The sequence below is a fragment of the Palaemon carinicauda genome, chromosome 44 (assembly GCF_036898095.1).
Source record: "Palaemon carinicauda isolate YSFRI2023 chromosome 44, ASM3689809v2, whole genome shotgun sequence".
NCBI lineage: Eukaryota > Metazoa > Arthropoda > Malacostraca > Decapoda > Palaemonidae > Palaemon > Palaemon carinicauda.
In genome coordinates, this window is record NC_090768.1 from 25,253,542 (window position 1) to 25,277,308 (window position 23,767).

Sequence of the window (23,767 nt, forward strand, 5' to 3'; positions counted from 1 at the left end):
ACTGGTAGTGAAGCTTTAAAATTAAAGGAAAAAGGTAGACAAATCCTTGATTTTAGCCATTCTGTCTGCGATTGTGAGGATAATCTTTGGAGATAAATCCCTTCTTCCCAACCTCAATAGTTGGGGGAGGGGAGTTAATCCTATGAGACAGGTCCACCCTTAAGAAACCTTGGTAACCAACAACCTGAAACCCAGTATTCACTATTTGTTATGCCAACTACAAAATAAGAAGGAGGGGAAGAAATCCAAAGGAAATTCCACTTCCTACTATAAGACCAAGTGAACTGGAAACTTGAATCATGTTCTTCCACTGTCAGTAGCCGTTATTAAAATACTCTTGAGGAAGAGAATGTCTAAAAATGGCTAGATGTCAACCTCAACACATTGTTAGTGGAAGCGTATCTAGACTAACCATGGTAATTAAAGAGGGAAAAGGGGAGACCTATATCCTGAACATATACCAAGTGTTCAGAAAATGGTCTCTTCTTATACTTTTAATGTCCACTCTTTACCTGTGGTAAGTCTGGGTACACACCTGTACTAGTAGGAGCCATTAAACCTGCGGTCTTTACCTTCAGAGGGAGGGGAACTCTTCCTTGGTTTGAGTAGTTTGAATTACGGGAAGACTCTGTATCTTATACAAGTCTCGCATACCAGTTGTCGTCTCTCTTTTTCCTTAAATAGTTTGTTTACAGTCTTGTGATCTTTATTACTGTTGCCTCTACTTCTGACTGGGAGAGCTGGTAGGAGAACTTCACTAAGTCCAAATTTCTCAGAATTAACACCTCTCCAGGGAGCAGTTGTTCCTGGCATCTGGCCAAGATTATGTCACATCTTTTTAAGACACAGCTCTACCATAAAGGAATGGCCTGAAGTAAAAGGAATTCTAAGACTTTGACCCTGCTCGTGACAAATCTTCAAATCAACATAGAGCATTACAATCCTCGAGATCTTCAATAGTCGCATAGCGGGATATTGCTTTAGAACAAGTCGAGCCATAAACTGGTTTAGATCACAGATATTTCTACTTTTTCCATGTTCATTAGCCTGAAGAAATGGAGGAGACTGTGGATACATTCTCTTTCTTGGAGGGACGAAACTAGGCTAGACAAGCTCTCTTGGACCGGTGATAAGCTTTGAAAGGCCCCAGATGGCACCGATAAATTTCTCTGTTCAGACAGGGCCAGAGGTGGTAGCCCTGGGAATCTGCTGGTTTTAAGAGAATTCTCATAGGCAGAAACTTGCATTTGTTTTGAGTTTTAATCTGTATTCAAGTTCAGGATTCCATACTTGCTTCTGAATCCTGTTTCTTGGTTTTTCCTCAGTGACAGGTTTTTCTAGGAGAGTGATAGTCATAAGGTGGAGGATGAGGCTCCTAATCCTCATAGCCTGAGGCGTCTCTGCAACCGATGTAGAGGTTCTCAGAGGGTTTACCTCTGTTGGGTCGGTGCCAGTGCTCACAGTGGAGGCTTCCACAGGATTAACAATATGCTTGTTGTCAAGATTACAAGGATTACCTATAAATCTCGAATGCCCTTCCTTTCTCTAGCAGTAAATACAGTGATACCTCGGTAGTCGAACGACTCTATACTCGAACAATTCGGAGTTCGACCAAAATTTTCGAGAAATTTTTGCTGCGGTGCTCGACCAAAAATTCGGTACTCGACCAGCCGAACACGTGACGACCGCATGGGCTTTGTGATGATCGCGCCATCTCGGCCACTCTCGCTTGTTCGGGAAGCATCAGTTCTCTCGAGAGCGTCACTCAGACAACGCGCGATCAGCATTCGTTGTGATTTAGTGATTTTCAGTGCTTTTAATTGCTTTTTTAGCTTTCATAATGAGTCCCAAGAAAGTAATGAGTGTTAAGGGGAAGGAGAAGAGGAAAACAGTGCGAACAACGATCGAGTTGAAGAAGGAAATTATAGCGAAATATGAGAATGGTGTACGAGTGTCCGATTTAGCGGTAGAATACGGAATGGCGAAGTCGACCATTTCTACGTTTTTAAAGCATAAAGAAATGATTAAGAAGGCGAATGTTGCAACGGGAGTTACGGCGGTAACTAAGCAAAGGCCACAAGTGATTGAGGAGATGGAAAAGTTGCTTTTAATATTTATTAAAGAAAAACAGTTGGCCGGGGAAAGTGTTAGTGAAGCGTTCATTTGTGAAAAAGCGTTGCATATCTATGAAGAATTAGTGAAGAAAAGTCCGAGTACCAGTGAAAGTGATTCATTTACATTTAAAGCGAGCAGGGGTTGGTTTGAAAAGTTTCGTAATAGAACAGGTATTCATCGTGTTACTAGGCATGGGGAGGCAGCTAGTTCGGATCAAATTGCAGCCGATAAATACGTGGGGGAATTCGATCGGTACATAAATGAACAAAATTTGATCGCACAACAAGTCTTTAATTGTGATGAGACTGGGTTATTTTGGAAGAAAATGCCAGCCAATACGTACATTACCAAGGACGAGACGAAGATGCCAGGTCACAAGCCAATGAAAGATAGGCTAACATTGTTGCTGTGTGCAAATGCAAGTGGCGATTGCAAGATCAAACCCTTGTTAGTGTACCACTCGGACAACCCCCGGGTGTTCAAACGAAATAATATTTGTAAAAGTGCACTACCAGTTATGTGGCGCTCGAACACTAAATCTTGGGTCACAAGACAATTCTTTACTGAGTGGATAAACGAAGTGTTTGCCCCCCAGGTTAAGGCTTACCTCATTGAAAAGAGCTTGCCAATGAAATGTCTTCTGGTTATGGACAATGCTCCTGCACATCCTCCAGGTCTCGAGGATGACTTGAAAGAAGAATACAGCTTTATCAAAATCAAATTCTTGCCCCCCAATACTACTCCCATACTCCAGCCCATGGACCAACAGGTCATTTCAAACTTCAAAAAACTCTATACCAAGGCCCTTTTCAGAAAGTGTTTTGAAGTGACCAGTGACACGAAGTTGACCCTAAAGGAATTCTGGAAGGAACACTTCAGCATCCTCAACTCTGTTAACATGATTGACCAAGCTTGGCGAGGTGTGACCTATAGGACATTGAACTCTGCCTGGCGTAAGCTGTGGCCATCATGTGTCACAGAGAGGGAGTTTGAAGGTTTCCAACCAGAGGCGGGTCCAAGCACTGCTACCCCTGTAATTTCTGATGACACTGATGTCGTTGAGGAAATTGTTGTCATGGGCAGGAGTTTGGGGCTTGAGGTCGACAAGGATGATATTGATGAGCTTGTAGAAAGCCATTCTACCGAGTTGACTGTGGAGGAATTGTTGCACCTGCAACAACAACAGCAGCAGGATCTGATTGTGGAGCAGGAATCTTCAGAAGAGGATGAGGTAAGGGAGGATGTTCCAAGTTCTCTCATCAATGAAATTTGTTCCAAGTGGGCAGATGTGCAGGCTTTTGCTGAAAAATACCACCCAGAAATTGCAGTAGCAAACCGGGCAGTGCATATGTTTAATGATAGTGTCATGTATCATTTTCGAAGAATACTGCAGAGGAGGAAGAAACAATTAACAATAGACCAGTTTTTCACAAAAGAAAAGAAAGCTGCTACATCAAAGCCTGTTTCTCCTCCAAAGAAGAGACAAAGAAGAGAAGAAACCCCTGAAATAGATCTGCCCACCCTTTCATTGGAGAGAGAAACAACTCCTGAAGGAGAACTACCCCGCCACATCATGGAAGGGGACTCTCCTTCCAAGCAGTAACCTCCCCCTTCCATCCTCTCCACATCCATCCCTGTATGCCATCGAACCGCTGCTCAAAGGTATGTTCACTACAGTACAGAAAATGGTTTAAAATTGTTTTATTTTAGTACAGTAAATGGTTTAAAATTGTTTTATAGGATTTTCTGACCAATTTCATACACATTTAGATAATTATTGTTGTTTAGGTACACGTTTTATTAATATTTTGGGCCTGTTCGAGTGCTTGGGAACGGAATAGAATATATACCATTATTTCTTATGGGGAAAAAAAATTCGGTACTCGAACAAATCGGAGGTCGAACACGGATCTCGAACGGATTATGGTCGAGTACCGAGGTATCACTGTACATTGAGGTGAGATAAGGATACGGAGAGAATCCTGGGGAAACTTTTCATGGCTTGACATAAGGCGCCGAAGTATGGGTTCCTTTCCAGATTAGATCTATTACAATCAAAAGATTGACTGGAAGGCCTCTGCGTTATCTTTGACGTGGGCTTTGTCTATGCCTCTTAGTAAGGTTGACTCTTAAGTCAGACTGGGAAAATCCCCTAAGTATAATGTCATACTATACTCATCATTCATGTCCATGGCACCACAGTTGGGGCCACCACCTAGACTCTTTAGGGAGGATGTCTCAACCTTGATATGTTGCGGAGAAAGTTCTCACGCATACAACTAGTGTATGATCTGTCCTTGCTAGGAATACCCTGGGAGTAGTTGTAAGCTTGTCTTGCGCATGAAGAAAATTCTTCACATGCAGAAAGGTTGGTGCATGTGGTGACGTCATCATGCGCTGAAATGGCAGCGCGTACAACTTTGTCTGACTGAACGATGATCCTGCCTGAATCCTGACAATAAGCAATCATCCTACTCAACTTCCCAACTCTATTAGGTAAAGAAGGCGAGGGGAAGATAGAAGGAATGCATAGTTGGGAAGTTTTGGGGTGTGGGCGCAGCTGATGTGATCCAACCACCCTTATCAAGAGCCTCTGATGATCTCTTCAGACTCTGTAGAGGAGACCTAAGCTTAGCTTAGGGCCCCCTTAGTAATACAGCAAACTTAGTCCATGAGAACGTGCTGGGAATTACAGACTTTCCTCTTCCAACGCCATTACCTCAGGACTTAGGGAGAAAGCTTTCTCAACTCTAGAGTCCCTCCTTTGGGAGCGTCTTGTTGAACACGCTTGTTCATTTTCATCATCCTGGTTGATGTGCTGAGACCTGGCTCCTCAAGGTCTCGCTGCGTGTAATCGACACTTCTGGATGTGTGTGTCGCTTGAAGGTAAGGTTTCACAGAAATCTCGACATGTAAAACTGAAGGGAGGTTTTCGTTACATAGAATGAGGTTCTTTTCTAACTCCCATTGGGAGGAGACTCAGCAATATAAAAATCTTGTAAAGTTTCCTGTGACAAGAAAAAAATCTCTCCCATTGGGAGGGAGTCCACTCTCTCCAGTATCAACAAGAAGATTCCCTTGATTATTTCTGTCTAGGGGAGAGGAACACAGGATGTGTGTCTATGTCTACGTTTGCCTAGCTCATAAGGAGGCCACAATCGTCTCTATTCTTTCTTGAGAAAACACGTAAATACAGAGATTTACTAGACATAAGCACTCTTGTAACTAACAGTTAATGAATAGTCACTCAAATGACCGTGAATTAAGAAAGAACACAAGTAAAGATAACTAAATACTAAAAGGGTCGGCGAGATCAATACAAATAGCTCATCGTAGGAAGGAAGTGAGAGCACAACCTCTTCACTTCGACACCAGCAGTGTTGTGGGGAGACGACGTGAGCAAGCGCTGTGTTTACCTTGCAAAAGAGCACGACACAATCAACAAATATTTTGATTGTCCTGTTGTAAAAAACTTGATTAGTATTTACCCCATATAAATGTCTCCAGAAGTTTGTATTTGCATAGGAATAAATTATGAATTAATTGTTACCTTGCCAGGGGTGAAGCTGGTTGGAAAGCAAACACAAGGTTGATATTGATAATTTATGAATGTATCATTATAGTAAGATAATTTTTCATTAGTATATAATCTTTCAGATATACATATAACTTTGGCTTATATGTAGGTCTAAATCAAATATTTGAGATTACAGTACAGTATACACCTGATAACTAATACAGTAATGTACTACTGTCCATATATTGAGCAGAATACTATATAAACAGACTATATGGAAATGCAATAATGCGCATACGTTCTCTAGTCAGTCATGCAAACTACAAACAATATTTCACTTACCTGATATTTAGGCCTAAAAAGTTGTATACTGAAAAAACATAGTCCCCACCAATGACCATCCCTAGATAAGTGACGAATATATTCTTCAGACAGCCAATAATAGTTGTTGTAAGGGCTGAATTGTACTGAGTACACAACATGACAGAAAACATAAGTATGAATCCCATTACACAGGAAACGACGAATTGTATGACAAACCAAATGTCATTCCAACCCTCAAACGCGACTCCCTGTGAAAAAGGAAAAGCAGATTAACAAAACTGATTATGTAGGATAACAAATGTTTGAATAATATGGCCCTGACATGATCCTATATACGATAGCATTCTTTAATACAGCTTGGTACCATACTAATAATTTTTTCTCGTTACAAAGTTTCTAATTTTTATGTTCCCATAATACAAATATATTTTACTTATACTGTACTACACATTTAGTTATGGTGCAGTGTTACCTGAGAATTTATTTAGAGGATAAAAAACTATCCCTCATTAGATTTGGATTTATTGGATTTATGAATTTGAATCATAAGGACAAGCACTGGGGTTAGCAAAGACATGCCTCCATTTGCAACTGAGGGAAAAATCTGCAACTGCAATATAAATTAAAAGTTGCGAGGCTAGACAGCAAGATGGAAGAAAGTGGTAACAAAGGTAAAGTGCACCTAGGGGTCAAAAGTATATTAAAAAAAAAAAAAAAAAAAACATAAGTAGTGCACAGTGCACAGCAGTGCAAGATGCATTGATAGCATTAGAAATGTACTTTGTCCCAAAAACCAAAGTTGTCTAGGAGACCCTAAAAGGACAAAGAGGATGTTGATGGCACATAACTATTGATACATCGAAGTGTTTACAAAGTACAGTACAGCTATTGCTCGACTTACGACCTATGCGACATACGACTATTCGACTTTACGACCATTTTTTCAGGGTGATGACGTCACAAGTTTATCGGAAATAGGACGAATATTTCCTTGAAAATAATCTATTTTCTTGTATACATATAAACTGATTTATCTTGGTAGATTATTATTTTCTTTTATTGTTAATATTCAGTATTTATTTTCAGTTAAAAATACATTAAGAAAAGTTTTAATATCTGTCGAGTTCATATTATGTCTGGTGACGTCACATCACTATCGGAACGTGTCCGGGCAATACAGTGATTTCCTTCCAATAGGCTAATGATTAATATTAGTATTTCCATTATCGAAATATTAAATAACGATACAAAGTATTTTGAGGGTCTGTATCGGTTGTCATGAGTACTACGTAGCGTAAATTTGACTGTACGCTACTTTTTTAATCTCTGATAATGGATCGATGTTTATCTAAAGAAAATATACTAATAAGGCAAATATTTTCTTGAAAATAATATATTTCCTTTTACATTATAAAAATAAAATACTCTTGTTTGTTAAGTTAGTATTTTCTTTTCATTTCTTGCGAGAAACAAAGAAAATAAATTTACATATTTTGCAAGTCATTCATCGTAGAGTTTACTGTACGCCATGTGTCTTGTGACGTCATGTATCTGGCGGAAGCGCGCTAACAAACCGAATGATTTCCTTTCATTGTTACCGAGTAATCTTATTACAGCTTTCCCATCATCGAAACACCCAGTAACGATATCAAGTGTTTTAGTGGTCTGTATCATTAGTTATAAGATTAGTACAACTTACCGTAAATTTAAGAAAAAAAGTCTGATGACGTCATATTTCTGGCGGAAGGCGAGAGGCAAATCAAGTGATTTCCTTCCGATACGTTACTATTCCCATAATCGAAACATCAAAGAATGATATATACTGAATTAAAAACAAAATAGAGAGAGAGAGAGAGAGAGAGAGAGAGAGAGAGAGAGAGAGAGAGAGAGAGAGAGAGAGAGAGAGAGAGAGAGAGAGAGAGAGAGAGTATTTCTTTTATAACTAATAATAAGGTCTATAAACGAACTGTATGGAAAATGCGATACCCTATAACATATTGGCGCTGATGTAATATGCATTATGAAGAAATTTCGAATGTCAAGAAAATTATATAAATCAGTGTTATTCGCGCTATATATAATGTGCTCATAATAGTAATACGGCAGCGTGACCTTGAGATCAGCTGATGCCAACCGAAAGTAAATCAAAAGTATTTGTTGATTATTGATATGCTCAAGAAATTGAAAAATAAAATATAAATGTGCTTTAATAAACCACAATTAAACACAGTAATGTCTAATGAAATATAAAGGCTTAATATTGAACTAGAAACCTGTATGAAGCTTTAAAAATGAACTACCCGTATGCGATTGCGAGAGCGAGCACACGCGCGCACACACACACACAGAAAGAGCTACAACGATTTCGCATTATACCTAATGATTAGACGAACTGTATGGAAACTGATTTCCTGTAACATATTGGCGTTGATGTAATATTCATCATGAAGCTATTTCTAATAAGTTAAGAAATGATAAAAAATTTGCCATACGTATGTACGCCATATTTTGATACGGTAGGTAGCGGCACTTTCAGATCAGCTGATCATAACCAAAGGTAAACAAAATTTTCAGTACTCGATTGTAAAATGCTTCCAAAATTGATAAATAGAATACAAAAATGCATTTAAAGAGCATATGATATCCTATGAAACAAGAAAATGGAATAATGATAGACAGTAAGAAAATATTGACAAAATATGATCCAGATGATTGCCGAATCATAACGTATCAAAATAAATCTACGGAAACTTCACTTTTCTAGCTCGACATACGGCGAACTCGACTTACGACTCATCTCTCGGTCCCTATCTCGGTCGTAAGTCGGCGACTACCTGTATTTAGGAAAGAAAATACTTTACCAGCCTTGTTGCGCGTGAAGAATATTTTTCAAGCTCATGTCATCATGCGCTAGATCAGTGTTGGATCTACTCGGACTTCAGCTGCCATTGCAGGGATCTTATCCTGAGGCGGCCGTTTGGAACTAGACGGATCAGAGAGGTTAGATAGCATAACAGACTCGACCAACGAGAGGCTGGAGGGACTCCTTTTCTGAGGAAAGGCTTGGCCACTTCCCTCAGTCTGTGCACTCTTTCATCTGATGGGAAGACTTTCTCTTCGACGGTGTCTATTGTCATACTGAGGTATACCACCCCTTGTAAAGGTTACCGTAATGACTTCTCGTGATTTATCAGGATCCCCAGATCCTGACAAAACTCGAGTAGCATGTCTCAGTGACGAAGAAGGGTTGTTCCTGAGGCTGCTAGGATCAGTTAGTCGTCTAGATATCTGTAAAGACAGATGTGGTTCCTGTGAGCCTAAGGTGACACTAGGGCGAACATTCTAGTGAATAACTGAGGAGCTGTCGTGAGACTGAAGCATAGAACCTTGAACTGGTATGTCTTTTCTTCCTGTATAAATCTTAGATACTTCCTTAAAGACAGATGGATTGCACTCTGGAAGTACAGTAAGCGTCCTTCAGATCTAGTGTGCACATGAAGTCCCTTAGACGAACAGCTTGAATGATTGTGTCTGCCGTCTACATTCTGAACCGAGTCTGTTGCACAAGCTTGTTCAGAGGAGAGAGACCAATGACTGGTCTCCAGCCTCCAGTCACCTTTTTCCCTAGAAAAATTCAACTGTAAAAGCCTGGGGATCCGTCCACAACCTTTTGGAGAGCGCCCTTCTGTAGCATGGTCTGGACTTCGGCCATGAGGGCCAGCTCCTTTGTGGATCCCTTCGCATAGAGGCTTAAGAGGCACTGGATCATGAGTTAGAGGAGGGAGAGATTGAATGAACAGGACGCAATACCCTAGAGCGATCACTTCAACCGTCCAGAGTTCTGCCCCGTGAAGCTGCCACCTCTCCCAGCGGTGCTGTAGGCCTCCTCCTACAGGTGGTAGGTGAGGAGGAGTGCGACTGAAACTCAAGAGTTAGGGTACCTGACATCAGGAAAGACTCCAGAGTCTTGCTGGCCGACCCCTTTGAAAGATTGTGGGAGCGACCACGAAGCCCAAGGATTCCAGCCATAAATCTAGCCATAAAGCAGCCAGCATGAAATACTTCGCGCCTCTCTCTATGTTCAGGATTTCAATTGACGAGAGAGAGGCCCTCAGAGAGGAGGAGGTTTGAGTTGGGCGACCCTTCATTAGAGAGACTACTGAAGGATCGAATGACATGGTGAAATGACGTTCCCCTTTGATCTCGTAATACTTCCTTTGTATAACAAAAGGAAGTGGAAGGGACTGAGAGGAGGAACCTGCCCTCAAGGAACTGGAAGTTCCAGCTATCTGAGCGATAGCTTTCCTTTTGGCGGCTGTCAAACCCTTAGACCAGGGCAAAGCGGCACTGGACCTGGAAGGCTTCTGGGTCTCGTATATCTCATTGAGCACCATATCCTTCCCTTCCTGAATGGTGGTACCAGGATTACACAAGCCTATTAAAGGCCCTTGTGCAAGCAAGGACCTGCCAAAAGGTGTGCTCCGACTCGTGTCTCTCTTGTTCAGAGTGGTAGTTCGGACTAGCCGCCTTTGGGAGATTCTCGTCATCAGAATCCAAGGAGTAATCCACCTCCAGAGTCTGGGGTAGGTCTGGGTTTTCAACTGTATCACTAGAGGGACCCACCACAGGGTACCTTCCTTGTGCCTCAGCAATACAAGCTTCCCTTGCTGCAGCGTTCTTGGGTTTCATCTTGGTGTCCTTAGATTCCCTATGCACAGAGCTGAAGGCTCCTACTCTGGAAGAGGTAAGGAAATCGGACGCTGATCTGCAGGCACTACCTCAATCTTTTAAGGATGGAGATGTATGGTTATCTCCCTGGGCAAGCCCAAGTCCCTGCTCGTCCTAGGGCGGATGATGTCAGCGTGTGGTGGGGTTAAGCCTCTCATACTCCTTTTCTGTCTCTTGGTCATAGTTTCCCTTGCCTTCACTTGAGTAAAGTGTGGAGGTGATCTGTGAGCCTTGTCTGATGTTGATCTCCCTCTAGGATCTTGACTCCCAATGGACGAACTCGACGAGGGTTCCAAGGGAATCCTCGGGGTCGCCTTGACTGGAGCAGTTGGAGGTTGTAGCGGTGGAGGAGCCACATTCAAGAGACTTCAGCAGGGTGGTGAGAAAAGTACTCACCCCTGCAAGAAGTTCCGTTCCCCTAGGTAAGCCCTGGGCTTCCCTTGGAGGTCTAGGAGAAGGGGACTCTAGAAGGAACTTCAGTAAACGCAGGGGAGAGTCTCTGAGGCAGTGGAACACGTTCTCTTGGAGGACGAGTAGGACGGTCCGGACTAATAGGAATGTTAGGGAACCTATTAGGCGACTCCTTGAAACCCTTTGGAAAGGGTGTCGGCCTGAAGCTGGAGGTGGAAGACGCTGAAGGCTGGGGCGAAGGTGTTGGTACCGCACTTGCTCACGGTTCAGACACATCTGCTCGCGAAATGCTCACGGAAATCGCAGATTTCCTCGCAAATCAAGAGATACGAGCACAAAATCGCGAGTTTCTCGCATCAATGGACGAGATTCACGAGCAGAAGTGCTCGCAACAGGAGCCACACAGGAAGAGGAAGGTCTAACGCCTTCCTGCTGCCTCAGAGAAACACCTACGTCCAATGAAGTCGGCAGAGGAGACCTCTGAGTATATATATATATACATATATACAGTGGTACCTCTACATACGAATTTAATTCGTTCCACAACCTACTTCGGATGTAGAAAATGTTCGGATGTAGAAACGAATTTTCCCATAAGAATACATGGTAATTCATTTAATTCGTTCCTCAGCCTAAAAACCCATAATAAATCCTTAATAAATGGCTACACATAATTACACATAACAATAACATAACTGCATAATATGAAAGAAGCATATAAAAAAGATAATTATAAAGAAATAATGAATAAAAAATGTGTTTTATTGCCACTTTACCTTAGAGACAGGCCAACGCAGGTGTAGGATTTGCTACGCCAGGAAGAGACGGACGATCGGCGAGAAGGTAGACATGGTGTTAACATGTTCTTTAAATAAATACTTACTCTCTCTCTCTCTCTCTCTCTCTCTCTCTCTCTCTCTCTCTCTCTCTCTCTCTCTCTCTCTCTCTCGGAAAAAAAATAATAGACGTAGACGTATCTAACACTATAACAGCGAAGAAGAACAAGAGAGAGAGAGAGAGATTTTATTTAAAGAACATGTTAATGCTATGTTTAGAGAGAAACAGAAAAAGAGAGAAGTGTTATTTAAAAGAGCTTGATAATGCTTTCTTGGTTTTCTTTGCTTCACTTTTTTCTTTCTTTCTGTTCATCACGCTGGCCCTTCTCACAAATGATCGTTGCCAACAATCTCTTTGTCCTTTATCCCTATCAACAAAAGGCGTTCTATCTCTTCCAGGGTATTGCTACGATGTCTTGTAATAATGGTGATCCCCTTCGATGGTTATTTGCTTTAATGGCTGCCTTCAGCTTGATGATCCTCGAGATCATAGGCCTATTCCGGCCATATTGTTTAGCCATACAGTATCACTCACATGCACACTGCTCTCATGTTTTTCAATAATTTCTTGCTTCAATTCTAATGAAAGAATTGCCTTCTTCCTGTACTGAAACTTAGCTTCATAGGCACCATGATTATAGGTAAAATCAAAAAGGAAATGTGAGAAAAGGAAGAAAATAAGCACTGTTAATAACAGACCAAACAGAGGACAACCACACGACACACACAAGAATAGAGAACTGAGCACTCGACGCTCAATGGCGTAATGTTTACTTCGTGTGTCGAAATAAAATTCGGGTGTAGAGTCAAAAATTTGCTCGAATTTTACTTCGGATGTTGGAAAATTCGGATGTAGATACGTTCGGATGTAGAGGTTCCACTGTATATATATATATATATATATATATATTTGTATGTTTGTGTATGTTTTGCTTATGTATTTACATAGATAAGGCTACCGTATTGTCATATAAATAAACTGTACTGAAAGTAAAAGAAAAAAAAAAAAAGAAGAAAACAAGAATATACCCGCCACTAGAAATGACCCTTTTTAGCAGGTGTCTAATGAGCTTGGGGACTCCTCCTACTCAACACCTGACTCAAGCCCAGGTAGCTGGTAAGGGAGTGTCATTGTTCTCTAAATCTCTATATGTATGTTCGTACGTTTGCTTTCCCTATAAATTGTAAAGAAACCTCTCTCAATAAATCAGTCCTCTGAAGAAGTATCACGTAACTAGTCAGGACTTAAGCGTATATTTCGTATTTTCATTTTCCCTATGGTTCTTCTGCATCTGAGCATCACGTTTTCCTGTGATTTTTACGCATATATATATATATATATATATATATATATATATATATATATATATATATATATATATATATCATTACTAGCCAAGCTACAACCCTAGTTAGAAAAGCAAGATGCTACAAGCCCAAGGGCTCCAATAGGGAAAAATAGCCCAGTGAGGAAAGGAAACAAGGAAATAAATAAATGATGAGAATAAATTAACAATAAATCATTCTAAAAACAGTAACAGCGTCAAAACAGATATGTCCTATATAAACTATTACCAACGTCATATATAAACTATAAAAACTCATGTCAGCCTGGTCAACATAAACACATTTGCTCCAACTTTGAACTTTTGAAGTTCTACTGATTCAACTACCCAATTATGATGATAATTTGACAACATGGTAACAGCTGGAATAAAACTTCTAGAATACTGTGTAGTATTGAGCCTCATGATAGAGAAGGCCTGGCTATTAGAATTAACTGCCTGCCTAGTATTAGAAACAGGATAGAATTGCCCAGGGAGATCTGAATGTAAAGGATGGTCATTGTTATGAAAAATCTTATGCAACATGCATAATGAACTAATTGAACGACGGTGCCAAAGATTAATATCTAGATCAGGAATAAGAAATTTTATAGACCGTAAGTTTCTGTCCAACAAATTAAGATGAGAATCAGCAGCTGAACACCAAACAGGAGAACAATACTCAAAACAAGGTAGAATGAAAGAATTAAAACACTTCTTCAGAATAGATTGATCACCGAAAATCTTAAGACTTTCTCAATAAGCCAATTTTTTTTGCAATTGAAGAAGACACAGACCTAATGTGTTTCTCAAAAGTAAATTTGCTGTCGAGAATCACGCCTAAAATTTTAAGAGTCATACAAATTTAAAGAAACATTATCAATACTGAGATCCAGATGTTGAGGAGCCACCGTCCTTGACCTACTTACAATCATAATTTGAGTTTTGTTAGGATTCAACTTCATACCCCATAATTTGCACCATGTACTAATTTTTGCTAAATCCTATTAAGGGATTCACCAACCCCAGATCTACATTCAGGGGAGGGAATTGATGCAAAGAGAGTAGCATCATCTGCATATGCAACAAGTTTGTTTTCTAGGCCAAACCACATGTTATGTGCATATAGTTTGAAAAGTAATGGGCCAAGAACACTAACCTGTGGAACACTGGATATCACATTCCTATACTCACTATGGTGTCCATCAACAACAACTCTTTGAGATGTATTACTTAAAAAATCAATAATAATGCTAAGAAACGACCCACCCACTCCCAACTGTTTGAGTTTGAAAACAATGGCCTTATGATTAACACGGTCAAAGGCAGCACTAAAATCAAGGCCAATCATACGAACTTCCTAACCACAATCAAGGGATTTCTGTACAGCATTGGAGATTGTAAAAAGGGCATCACATGCTCCAAGGCCTTTACGAAAACCAAATTGCACACTAGGGAATAGATGATTACCTTCAGCAAACCTATCAAGACGTTTTGCCAGAAGACGTTCAAAAACTTTAGATAATATGTGAGTTATGGAAATTGGCCGGTAATCAGTGGGACTTGAGCTGCCACAAACACATTTACATAGAGGAGTAACATTACCAATTCTCCAACAAGTGCTAAAAGCTCCTCTTCTTGCTAATTGCACAAAATAACAGATAACTTTGGAGCTAAGAAATCTGCTGTCTTTATAAAAAAACAAAGGAAAAATAACATTTGGGCCTACACCTCCATAAGCATCAAGGTCCATCAACAGAGCTTTAATCTCACAAGATCAAAAAGCTAAACTAGTTAGTTTAGCCTGAGGAAAACAGGAATGAGGAAATTCAAGTTTTTCATTACTCTGTTTACTGTCAAAAACATCAGCCAAAAGGGTTGCCTTTTCCCTTGGACAGTGAGTGACTGAGCCAACTGGTTTAATTAAAGGAGGAACTGTTGCTTCTACACCAGAGTGCAGATTTAAGGGTAGACCACCATTTATGTTCCTGAGTTGTACCAGAAAGGGTTTCTTTTATGTTTAAATTGTACTCCTTTTCAGTTGAGGCATAAACTCTCTGAGCAAAAGCTCGAAGCTGAGTGAGTGAGAGAGAATGTATGTATGTATGTATGTATGTATGTATGTATGTATGTATGTATGTATGTATGTATGTATATATATATATATATATATATATATATATATATATATATATATATATATATATATATATATATATATATATATAATCTATATAGCCAGTACAGTATTCAAATGCTGTAATGAAAAGATTATAAATGGAAAAAAATAGTATACTGATACCTTGTCCAAATCACCATTAAACCAGCAAAATGCTGCAGCAAATGGAAGCATAAACAGGGAATTGTAGTAGAGGAGACCATATTTTCCCAATTCCTTGCTTTCTAACTTTTTCTTGACATAGACTCCATTACTTGCTGTGAAGATATTATTTGTCAGTACAAAGAAATAGCCAACAGCATCAAAAGAAAGATCATTTCTGAAAGAAAAATTATTACATTTAGAAAAAAAAATCATAGTAAACCTTTACTATTAACCTATAAATACTGCAAAGACGATACTTATATTCAAATACCATTTTAGTAGTTTTAAATATAGTGAAATCAGGCCTATAATATTGTATTTAACTCGGAAACAAATTGTAACCCTTATGTACAGAAAAAAGTAATGATTAAACTGAATAGTTTGCAAAAAAAAAAAAAAAAAATACTATTCAATTCAGAATCTAATGTTTAAATTGCAACTGCTGAAACTGTAAATATTAATATTTTTTCATAATGAATATTATATTATACTATACTTATAGCAATATTGTGATTATGAAAATGCTGTGTTAAATAGAATACTGTGTACATTTTCTGAGATAGCAAAGGTTAAAACAGGGTATACAATTCAACATGATACATCAAAGAAATATTATCTTTCCTGCCCTAGGACTACTGAATAAATATGCAAAGTATGTACTCAGTATGCATAGAGGAGACCCAATTTATGCCTTTTTTGCCCTATGGCTATTGTGTAATTGTAGAAGGTACCTACAGTAAGATTCCCAATTAATGGAGAGTTTGGTCGATCCACGGCCTCACATGAATGGAAAATCGCATGTTTCGAAACATGTAACTCCATTGGGGACAAGCCAAACAGCAACTTACACATTCAAATGTTTTTACTACCCAATTTCAATAATTTCTATGTTCTATACTGTATTTTTATAATAAATTGTTATTAAGAATAAATAAAACAATTTAAAGATTTTAAAGTTTTACTTACTTGAAAAAGTTTAAAATTATACCCAGGATGTGCATAAATATTGTACATTACATTTCTCCATGAGAGAATTAGAAAACCATCACTGTATAGGCTAGCTTTAGCTATATCATTTGAAATCCAAATTTAACTAAATATAGGTGATATTATATCATGCTTTTTCCAAGCACCCTACCTAAAACAAAACCACTGATTTATTTACGTTTCATCGTCAATCATAAAAAACAAACGAATGCATTTACAAATCTGTGTATATAGTAGGTTAGTTTTGGCAGCAAAATATCTCACAAAGTATTGATTATACAGTATAATGATTTTGTTATTACAGTCGGCCTTCGTTAATCGCGGTTTCTTGCTTGGCAGTTTTTTGCGCCCCCCCCCCAAAAAAAAATTCTTTGTGATGATTGTTTACACAACATTAAGAAGTTGATTTCTAATAGTTGGCATCAGCATTGGGATGGTCAAAAAAAATGCAGTACTCATTAAATAAAAATTCTCATAAAAATCGCGATAAAATTCAAGCTGAGCGATTATTTCAAATAGCCCATGCTCCTTAACACTGGGAGCGCTGCGCGCCATGACATATATACACCCAGCTGCTCCTAGCTCTCTCTGTACAGTATATAACCATTTTCTGTGGTACAGCTATATTTGAAATAACCCAGATTTTGATTAAACTGGTGTGTCACTTAATTGTAGCCAATAATAATGCATGTAATATTAACATTTTAGTATCGCATTTATAATTAAAAACATAGCGAATTATAATCTCATGCATTGTTTACATTCAAATCAGCTGATCAGCTCTTCTAGAAAGGACACTCCAAAATCAAACCATTAATCTCTAGTCTTGGGTACTGCCATAGCCTCTGTACCATGGCCTTCCACTGTCTTAGGTTAGAGTTCTCTTGCTTGAGGGTAGACCCGGGCACTCTATTCTATCTAATTTCTCTACTTGTTTTGTTAAAAGTTTTTATAGTTTATATAGAAAATATTTATTTTAATGTTACTGTTCTTACAATATTTTATTTTTTCTTATTTCCTTTCCTCACTAGGCTATTTTCCCTGTTGGGGCCCCTGGGCTTATAGCATACGGCTTTTCCAACTAGGGTTGTGGCTTAGCAAGTAATTACAATTATAATTATACTCTAAGTCTGCTAATTTCCAATTAACTACCCAGACCAATCCATCTCCAACTGTTCTATGCAGCATTAAAAAATCCATGAAGAGGATAAACAGCACATTCCCTTGGAGTACTCCAAGGTTCACTAGAAATTCATTTGATAGGACTCCACTAACATTAACTTTGCACTTGCTATGCTCATGCTCATGAAGAGACTCAATTACATTTACAAATTTAAGAGGAATTGCATAATAATGCAGGACTCTCCACAAAACTGGCAAGTGTACGCTATCAAAGGCTCTTTCATAGTCCACAAATGCCATCAACAGTTTCTATATTCTACGCATTGCTATACAACATGTCTCAAAATGAAAATTTGGGTAAAGACTTCAAAAAGTCTAACTCTAAAGTAGTAAAGGTAAGCCCTTGGTTACAGATGCTCACCTTTAACCAACCTAGAGTAAATGAAGTCTTAAAATCTAGTTAAGACTCAAACTCACCGAAAAAAATCTCCGAGACGCATCAATGGGAACAAATGCAACGAGAAAAGTTTCACTTGTTACTGCCAGTGAAGTGGAAGGAGACCCCTGTCTCCTATCAAAGCTAAGATCAAAGCAGAGAAGGTATGAGTGAGTGGGTGGGTGGTACTTCCCCTTACTACCCCAGGTAACAACCGATATGGTTGTTGGGACCTCGTTAAAAGTTTTATAGGTGTAATGAATTCTTGTAGCTCACGAGTGAATATCATTTATATTATGGCAGAATCACTGTACAGTTTTCAATTCCCCATAGTTCCAGGATCCAAGTTGGTAGGTAAGCTAACAATTATCCAGATACTGGGAAAACGGTTATGGCGTTCCATTTTGGTTTCCAATGGAGACATAAAGATGCTGAACTTGAGACGACTTTATTCTTACAAGTACACGGCACTTATAAACAGTACAAATACTGGTAAGGGCTGTACGAGTTTGAAAATCCACTCATATTTGTTAAAACAGTCGACGACTATAAAATAAAATAAATCAACTTTACAAGAGTGACACTCTTGCAGTTGCTTCCGTGAGCTCGTGACTCCAATTGATTTCCTAACTTGAGGCTCAAACTTCTAACATATTTTTCGGTTTAAATTTTACAAATATATATACATTTAAAAAATCATACATTCAGAATGTAATTAAATCATCAACAATAAATAATTACAAATAGAATAAAAAATGTTCTTTTCCTCTTCAACAGTTTCTTAATTTCACTTGTAATTCTAACTGAAACTATGAATTCTCTACAAGAGCCATTTCCCAGCTTGTGCTAACATTTATATATATAGTAAAGAGCGAATAGTTTGTAGTCGTGTAGGAACAAATCATCTTTATATAATCAAAACCTAGCCCCTACAGTACACAGATTGTTTTGTAGTACTGTATATATAGTCATCTTTCACAATAGGTATGAGATAAATCAATCAAAATTTGCCATAATATTTGGCCTCGTCTTATCTAGACTAGATCTTATATGTGGAATTATTCAGTAATTACATTTATTTACACATTCATTCACAAATATAGTAGTCTTATATAAAATTCTTTTACGACTTTGTTAAATTTTCATCATTGTGGGAAGTAGTAGTGGTAGTTCAGAGATCGCACACTAACACTTTCCAGTAATATATTCAGTTTGTTTTGATCCATCACATGCTTGCAGTTATCTTTAATTTTGAGTTTCATTTAATGTGAATTCTTCATTTATATCTTCGCAAGGTGAAAATAAAAAGTTAATCTCAGCTGCTCCTTTTGATATTACCCCAGATGTTGAGAACATATAAAGTAGTAGTCTTGTATACAATTTGGTATGATTTTGTTTGACTTTATCCTTCAGGAAAGATTAGTCAGCTATTGTGAGGTTCTAATGTAATTCTGTTCTGACCTTCCCTCCCTGGTTGCTAGCTCTAACATGACGTAAATCACCTCTAGTAATTATAGTGTCCAATTTAGGAAGGGTTCTGAATGTTCACTGCGCCTCATAGAGTCAAGTCCTTTTACATAGCCTCTAATTCTTATTTACTTTAGACCCTTCTCTTGCTCAAACCTTGCATTCCCACATTCCTGGTCACACTTTTAAACAACTTGATTGTTAGGCAGAAGACCGAGTTGGTAATCTGGATCTTAATAACCCTCCATTTACCAATGAAAGCAATTTTATGTAACCTCTGCAGCTAAGCACTACAGAAATAGTACAGTCAAATCTCTGGCTACGAAAGAATTTTATGGCTCAGATCACGAAAAATGTTTCGGACAACGAAAGGCAGTACAGAGCGAGAGCCTGACTGTATCCGAAACAGGTTTCAAAATTTGCGCGCCGCCAGCCATAAACTCGCTACTATCCTCCTGCATTCCCATTGGTTATCTCCCTACTCGGATGCTAGTTACCACCATGAGATCCTGCTCTCCTATTGGTCGGCATCTACTGTACTGTATCCCAATCGTGCATCTACGCATCAGCGTTCCTATGTCTTCTCGTTCCGGCAACGGGATCGTATGTATTGACTTAGTGTTTGTGATTTTGCTTTTGTAACAATTTTACAGTACGTAGTTATCGTGTGTGATACTTACGATACATCATTAGCCATGGGTCCCAAGAAAGTAGCTGATGTCAAGGGAAAGAAGAGGATGATGTTTTCCATGGAGATGGCGATAGAAATAATCAAGAAATACGAGGCTGGCATGCGGTTAAGTGTGCTCAGGAATATTTTAAGAAGCAGGCAGAAACAAGCTTCTTTGGACAAATACTTTTTGGGGCTCAGCCATGTCGTCCTGATGGAAGGTTCCTTTAGGCAGCTTTCTAAGGGATATTTTGCTACAGTGATACTCCCAGAGAATTGACCACAGGTCTCCAGAATTCTAACTCCTGGCGCGAGTATCCTTAATATAACTTTTAAGGATATCGCATAATATCAGGGGACGTATTTCTTGATAAGACACATAGCAATCTTCACCCCGAATAGTTTCGTTTTGAGGGGGAAGAGTGGCGAAATTGAAGGGGAGCCGTTATCAAGGTTACCCAGTGGATCCCCTCCCGGTACCACCCTGGCGTACTATTCCTTTTGTAGTAGCGAATTAAGCACGGTGTTTCTCCCACTCGCTCTCGGTGGTGTTACTCTCATAAAGGATTATTACAATGCAACCTCCAGCATCTTCATCCTCTGTAAAGTTGAGTATTTAATCTTTCCTGTGTATAATTTTTAGCTCCCTATTCACAGTTAAATTAGCAAAATTTAGATGTGTTTAGTAGAGCAGTGCCAGCACCGGAGGAGGCCATTTTGGATTTCTGTCGTACGCCATAAATGCTTTATTTAGTTAGTAATACGACCCTCCCGCTATTTAGCTATACTGAATTCTAGCTATTTAGGCAAATTATACTGGTGAAGATAAGATTTACACTTGTAATATTTCCTCTTTTGATAAAACGTTTATTTCCTCTTTTGATAAAACGTTTTGATTGTATACGATAGGACCTCGGTGGTATTAGCGTAGCCGAGATTCAGACTCGAGTTAGGCTAGCCTAATGCGTTTTAGTATACTTTAGTAACGTTATCCCTGTTTATCCTCTCGTATCGTTTTATTAATTCAATCGGAGATATAAATATCTCCTAGAATTACTATCATAATTCGATACTCTTCTCTTCTAAAGAATTGAGGATAAACCCTTCCTTCCCCGAGTGCCGCCAACCCAGGCGGCAACCCATCTTTCGTCTTGCCATGAGTAGTGTACTCCGGCTTGACTGAGATAGTGTTTCTATCCATCCTCCTTGCCGGTGAGTATCCCGGCTTTGAAATACGACAGTAACTCAGGGTATTCGGTATTGTTGCCGGCAACGCTACTGATGGGGAATTAGTCATTCCCCTGCTGGTTACACTATTGCCGGCATAGGAAGCCCGGCTTCCCTAGTCCACAACCAAAAGTGGTAGTATAATTGCCACCACCTTTCTGCCTTGTGGACTAGAAGACATGTCTTATATCCGGCAATGTCTCAGGCTAAGGAATCGTTATTCCTCTGCCGCCCAAGACGGCACCGGCAACGTTTCCTGGTTTTGCAGCCGAAAGCAGGAGGCATACCTGCCGCTTTCTTTCTATGCAATATATAAGACCCTTTCCCTTCCCTCTTATGTCCTTTAGTAATGGCCTAGCCGTCATGATCCCTGTGGCCAGTATTCTACAATTACCCCGCTTGCCGGGCTGATTACAATGCCGGCCGAGTTCCTACAAAGGCGGTTAGGTTGCCGCTTCGACCTTCTCCCTAACGGAAGCAACGCTCCGGGAAAGGTTGAGCCGGCAGGAGACCTGCTACAACTGTGAGTATTCTTCATTCCTCCATTGGACTGCCATCCAAAAACCCTGTAACCGGCAGTGCAACTGGCAACAGATATTGTGGCTGGATGGAAGTTATGAATTAATACATTCTCTCCCCTTCCATTTGAATCCTCATTCTGGAAAGAAGGCAGTTGAGGCAGTAGTCCTTACAACCCTACAACCGGCAGAACTACAGTAGAAGATTATACAGTAGCCAGTATTCCTGCAGTATAGCAAATACAGCAGTTAGAAAACTAAAGTAGTGTAATTTTACAACATACTCTGTGTATCCTTTCACAGTCTATTGTTGAGACCGCTAAGTAAATGTTGAGGTGAAGCCTTCCTTCAACATTCTGATGTATCCTAGATCAAACACAAAATTTTACCCTACAGTATTAATATTTCACTTGTGGGGGAGCTAGTGTTAGTTCAGCTCTAAGCACTAGAGCTATTCCACCCTATATTTCCCTAATAAGGAAATTGCCTGGACTGGAAACACAAACAGATATGTCTTTCCTATTTCCTTTCTAGCTTACTATCCTAAGCTATAATTATAATAGTAACGATTAATATTTAATGCATACTTATTTCACTTTCTTTCCTTACAGGAGGAGGCTACTTTGAAGTGTGCGGTCATGTACTGCAACCACAAAAGCAGGGACTTTTGTGGCCACTAAATGTGCAGATCTCGTGCCCCCTGCTCCATCGCAACTGAAACCCTGAGGTATTGGGATCCGAAGGGTTGCAGCATCTGCTCGGCCTTGATGTCCGAAGGTTTTGGTGATCCCAAGACGGCGGAGTCGAGGGATACTGCGAGGGAAACGCTCCGAAGGTGGGTAAGAGGGCTCCAGAAGAACTCTCCGGGACCTTACCTGCCAAACAAAGCAATTAGAAGCCTTCTGTTCCCTAAGGCCACATCCGACGCGGTTGTGTCTCAGGCACAGGTCAAGCCTCCCTTCGTACAACTGACGATAGATGCTGACATCAACAAGGCTCTGGAAGGCATCAGGAAAGGATGTCAGAGGTGTCCTCAGACACCAAAAAGGATCTTCTTCAAGAAGATCCTGAAGAAGAGGTGGCCCGGCCACCCGAGGAGGAAGAAGGATCCATATCGACAGTGACGGAAGACCCTCTACTGTCTGTGACGGCATATCAACCTGTGCCGTCAACCTCTTCGGCCCCAACCCCTCAACCGAACCCGCTATTATTCAAGGGCGAACCGCTCATGGCGTAGATCCAATTGACGATGGAAACAATGCACAAGGAACAGCAAGAGATGAGGAGGGAAGTCAGGGAAGCACGCCGCTCGGCCACTTTCAGAGGTGCCCACAAGCGTGTCAAAGTCTCTGACTTACCCCAATGCTCCGAAACCAACCCCTGGAGGTATGCGGAGTTCATGCCCATGATGAATGGGAAACTCTACATCTCAGAAGATGGGGCCATACCCCTCCACGATCTCCAATTCTGGCCGAACATTTCGGCTTACCAGGAATGTTTCGTGAGATTGAAGAATGAACCTGCATCTAAAGAAGAGACGGAATCTAAGGTCATGGTCTTTGATCATGACAAGGCGCAGGCTCTCTTGACGAGTAGTCTGAAGAAAGCCGGCTATACAAATTCAAAGGTTTCTGCTTTGAGCAAGAGGCACCCTACCTTCCTTGCTTCTTCCTCCTGAGCTTTTCCCTTTTCGGTTAAAGCTCTCCGTTGCGTGCTAAAGGCAGTTGATGCAGGCAAGCCATGGCCTACGCTAGAGGAATG

General features: G+C 39.8%; 1 protein-coding gene across 4 annotated transcripts in view; it reads right to left on the minus strand.

Moving 5' to 3' along the window:
* frc (fringe connection) overlaps positions 1 to 23,767 on the minus strand; it is a 292,532-nt gene that overhangs the window by 42,495 nt on the left and 226,270 nt on the right. For all 4 annotated transcript variants that reach the window (XM_068366665.1, XM_068366664.1, XM_068366663.1 and 1 more), the window contains exons 6-7: positions 15,559 to 15,754; positions 5,975 to 6,204 (exon numbers count right to left, since the gene is read on the minus strand). In XM_068366665.1, coding sequence (XP_068222766.1) covers positions 5,975 to 6,204; positions 15,559 to 15,754 — 426 coding nt within the window. The remainder of the gene's footprint in view (positions 1 to 5,974; positions 6,205 to 15,558; positions 15,755 to 23,767) is intronic.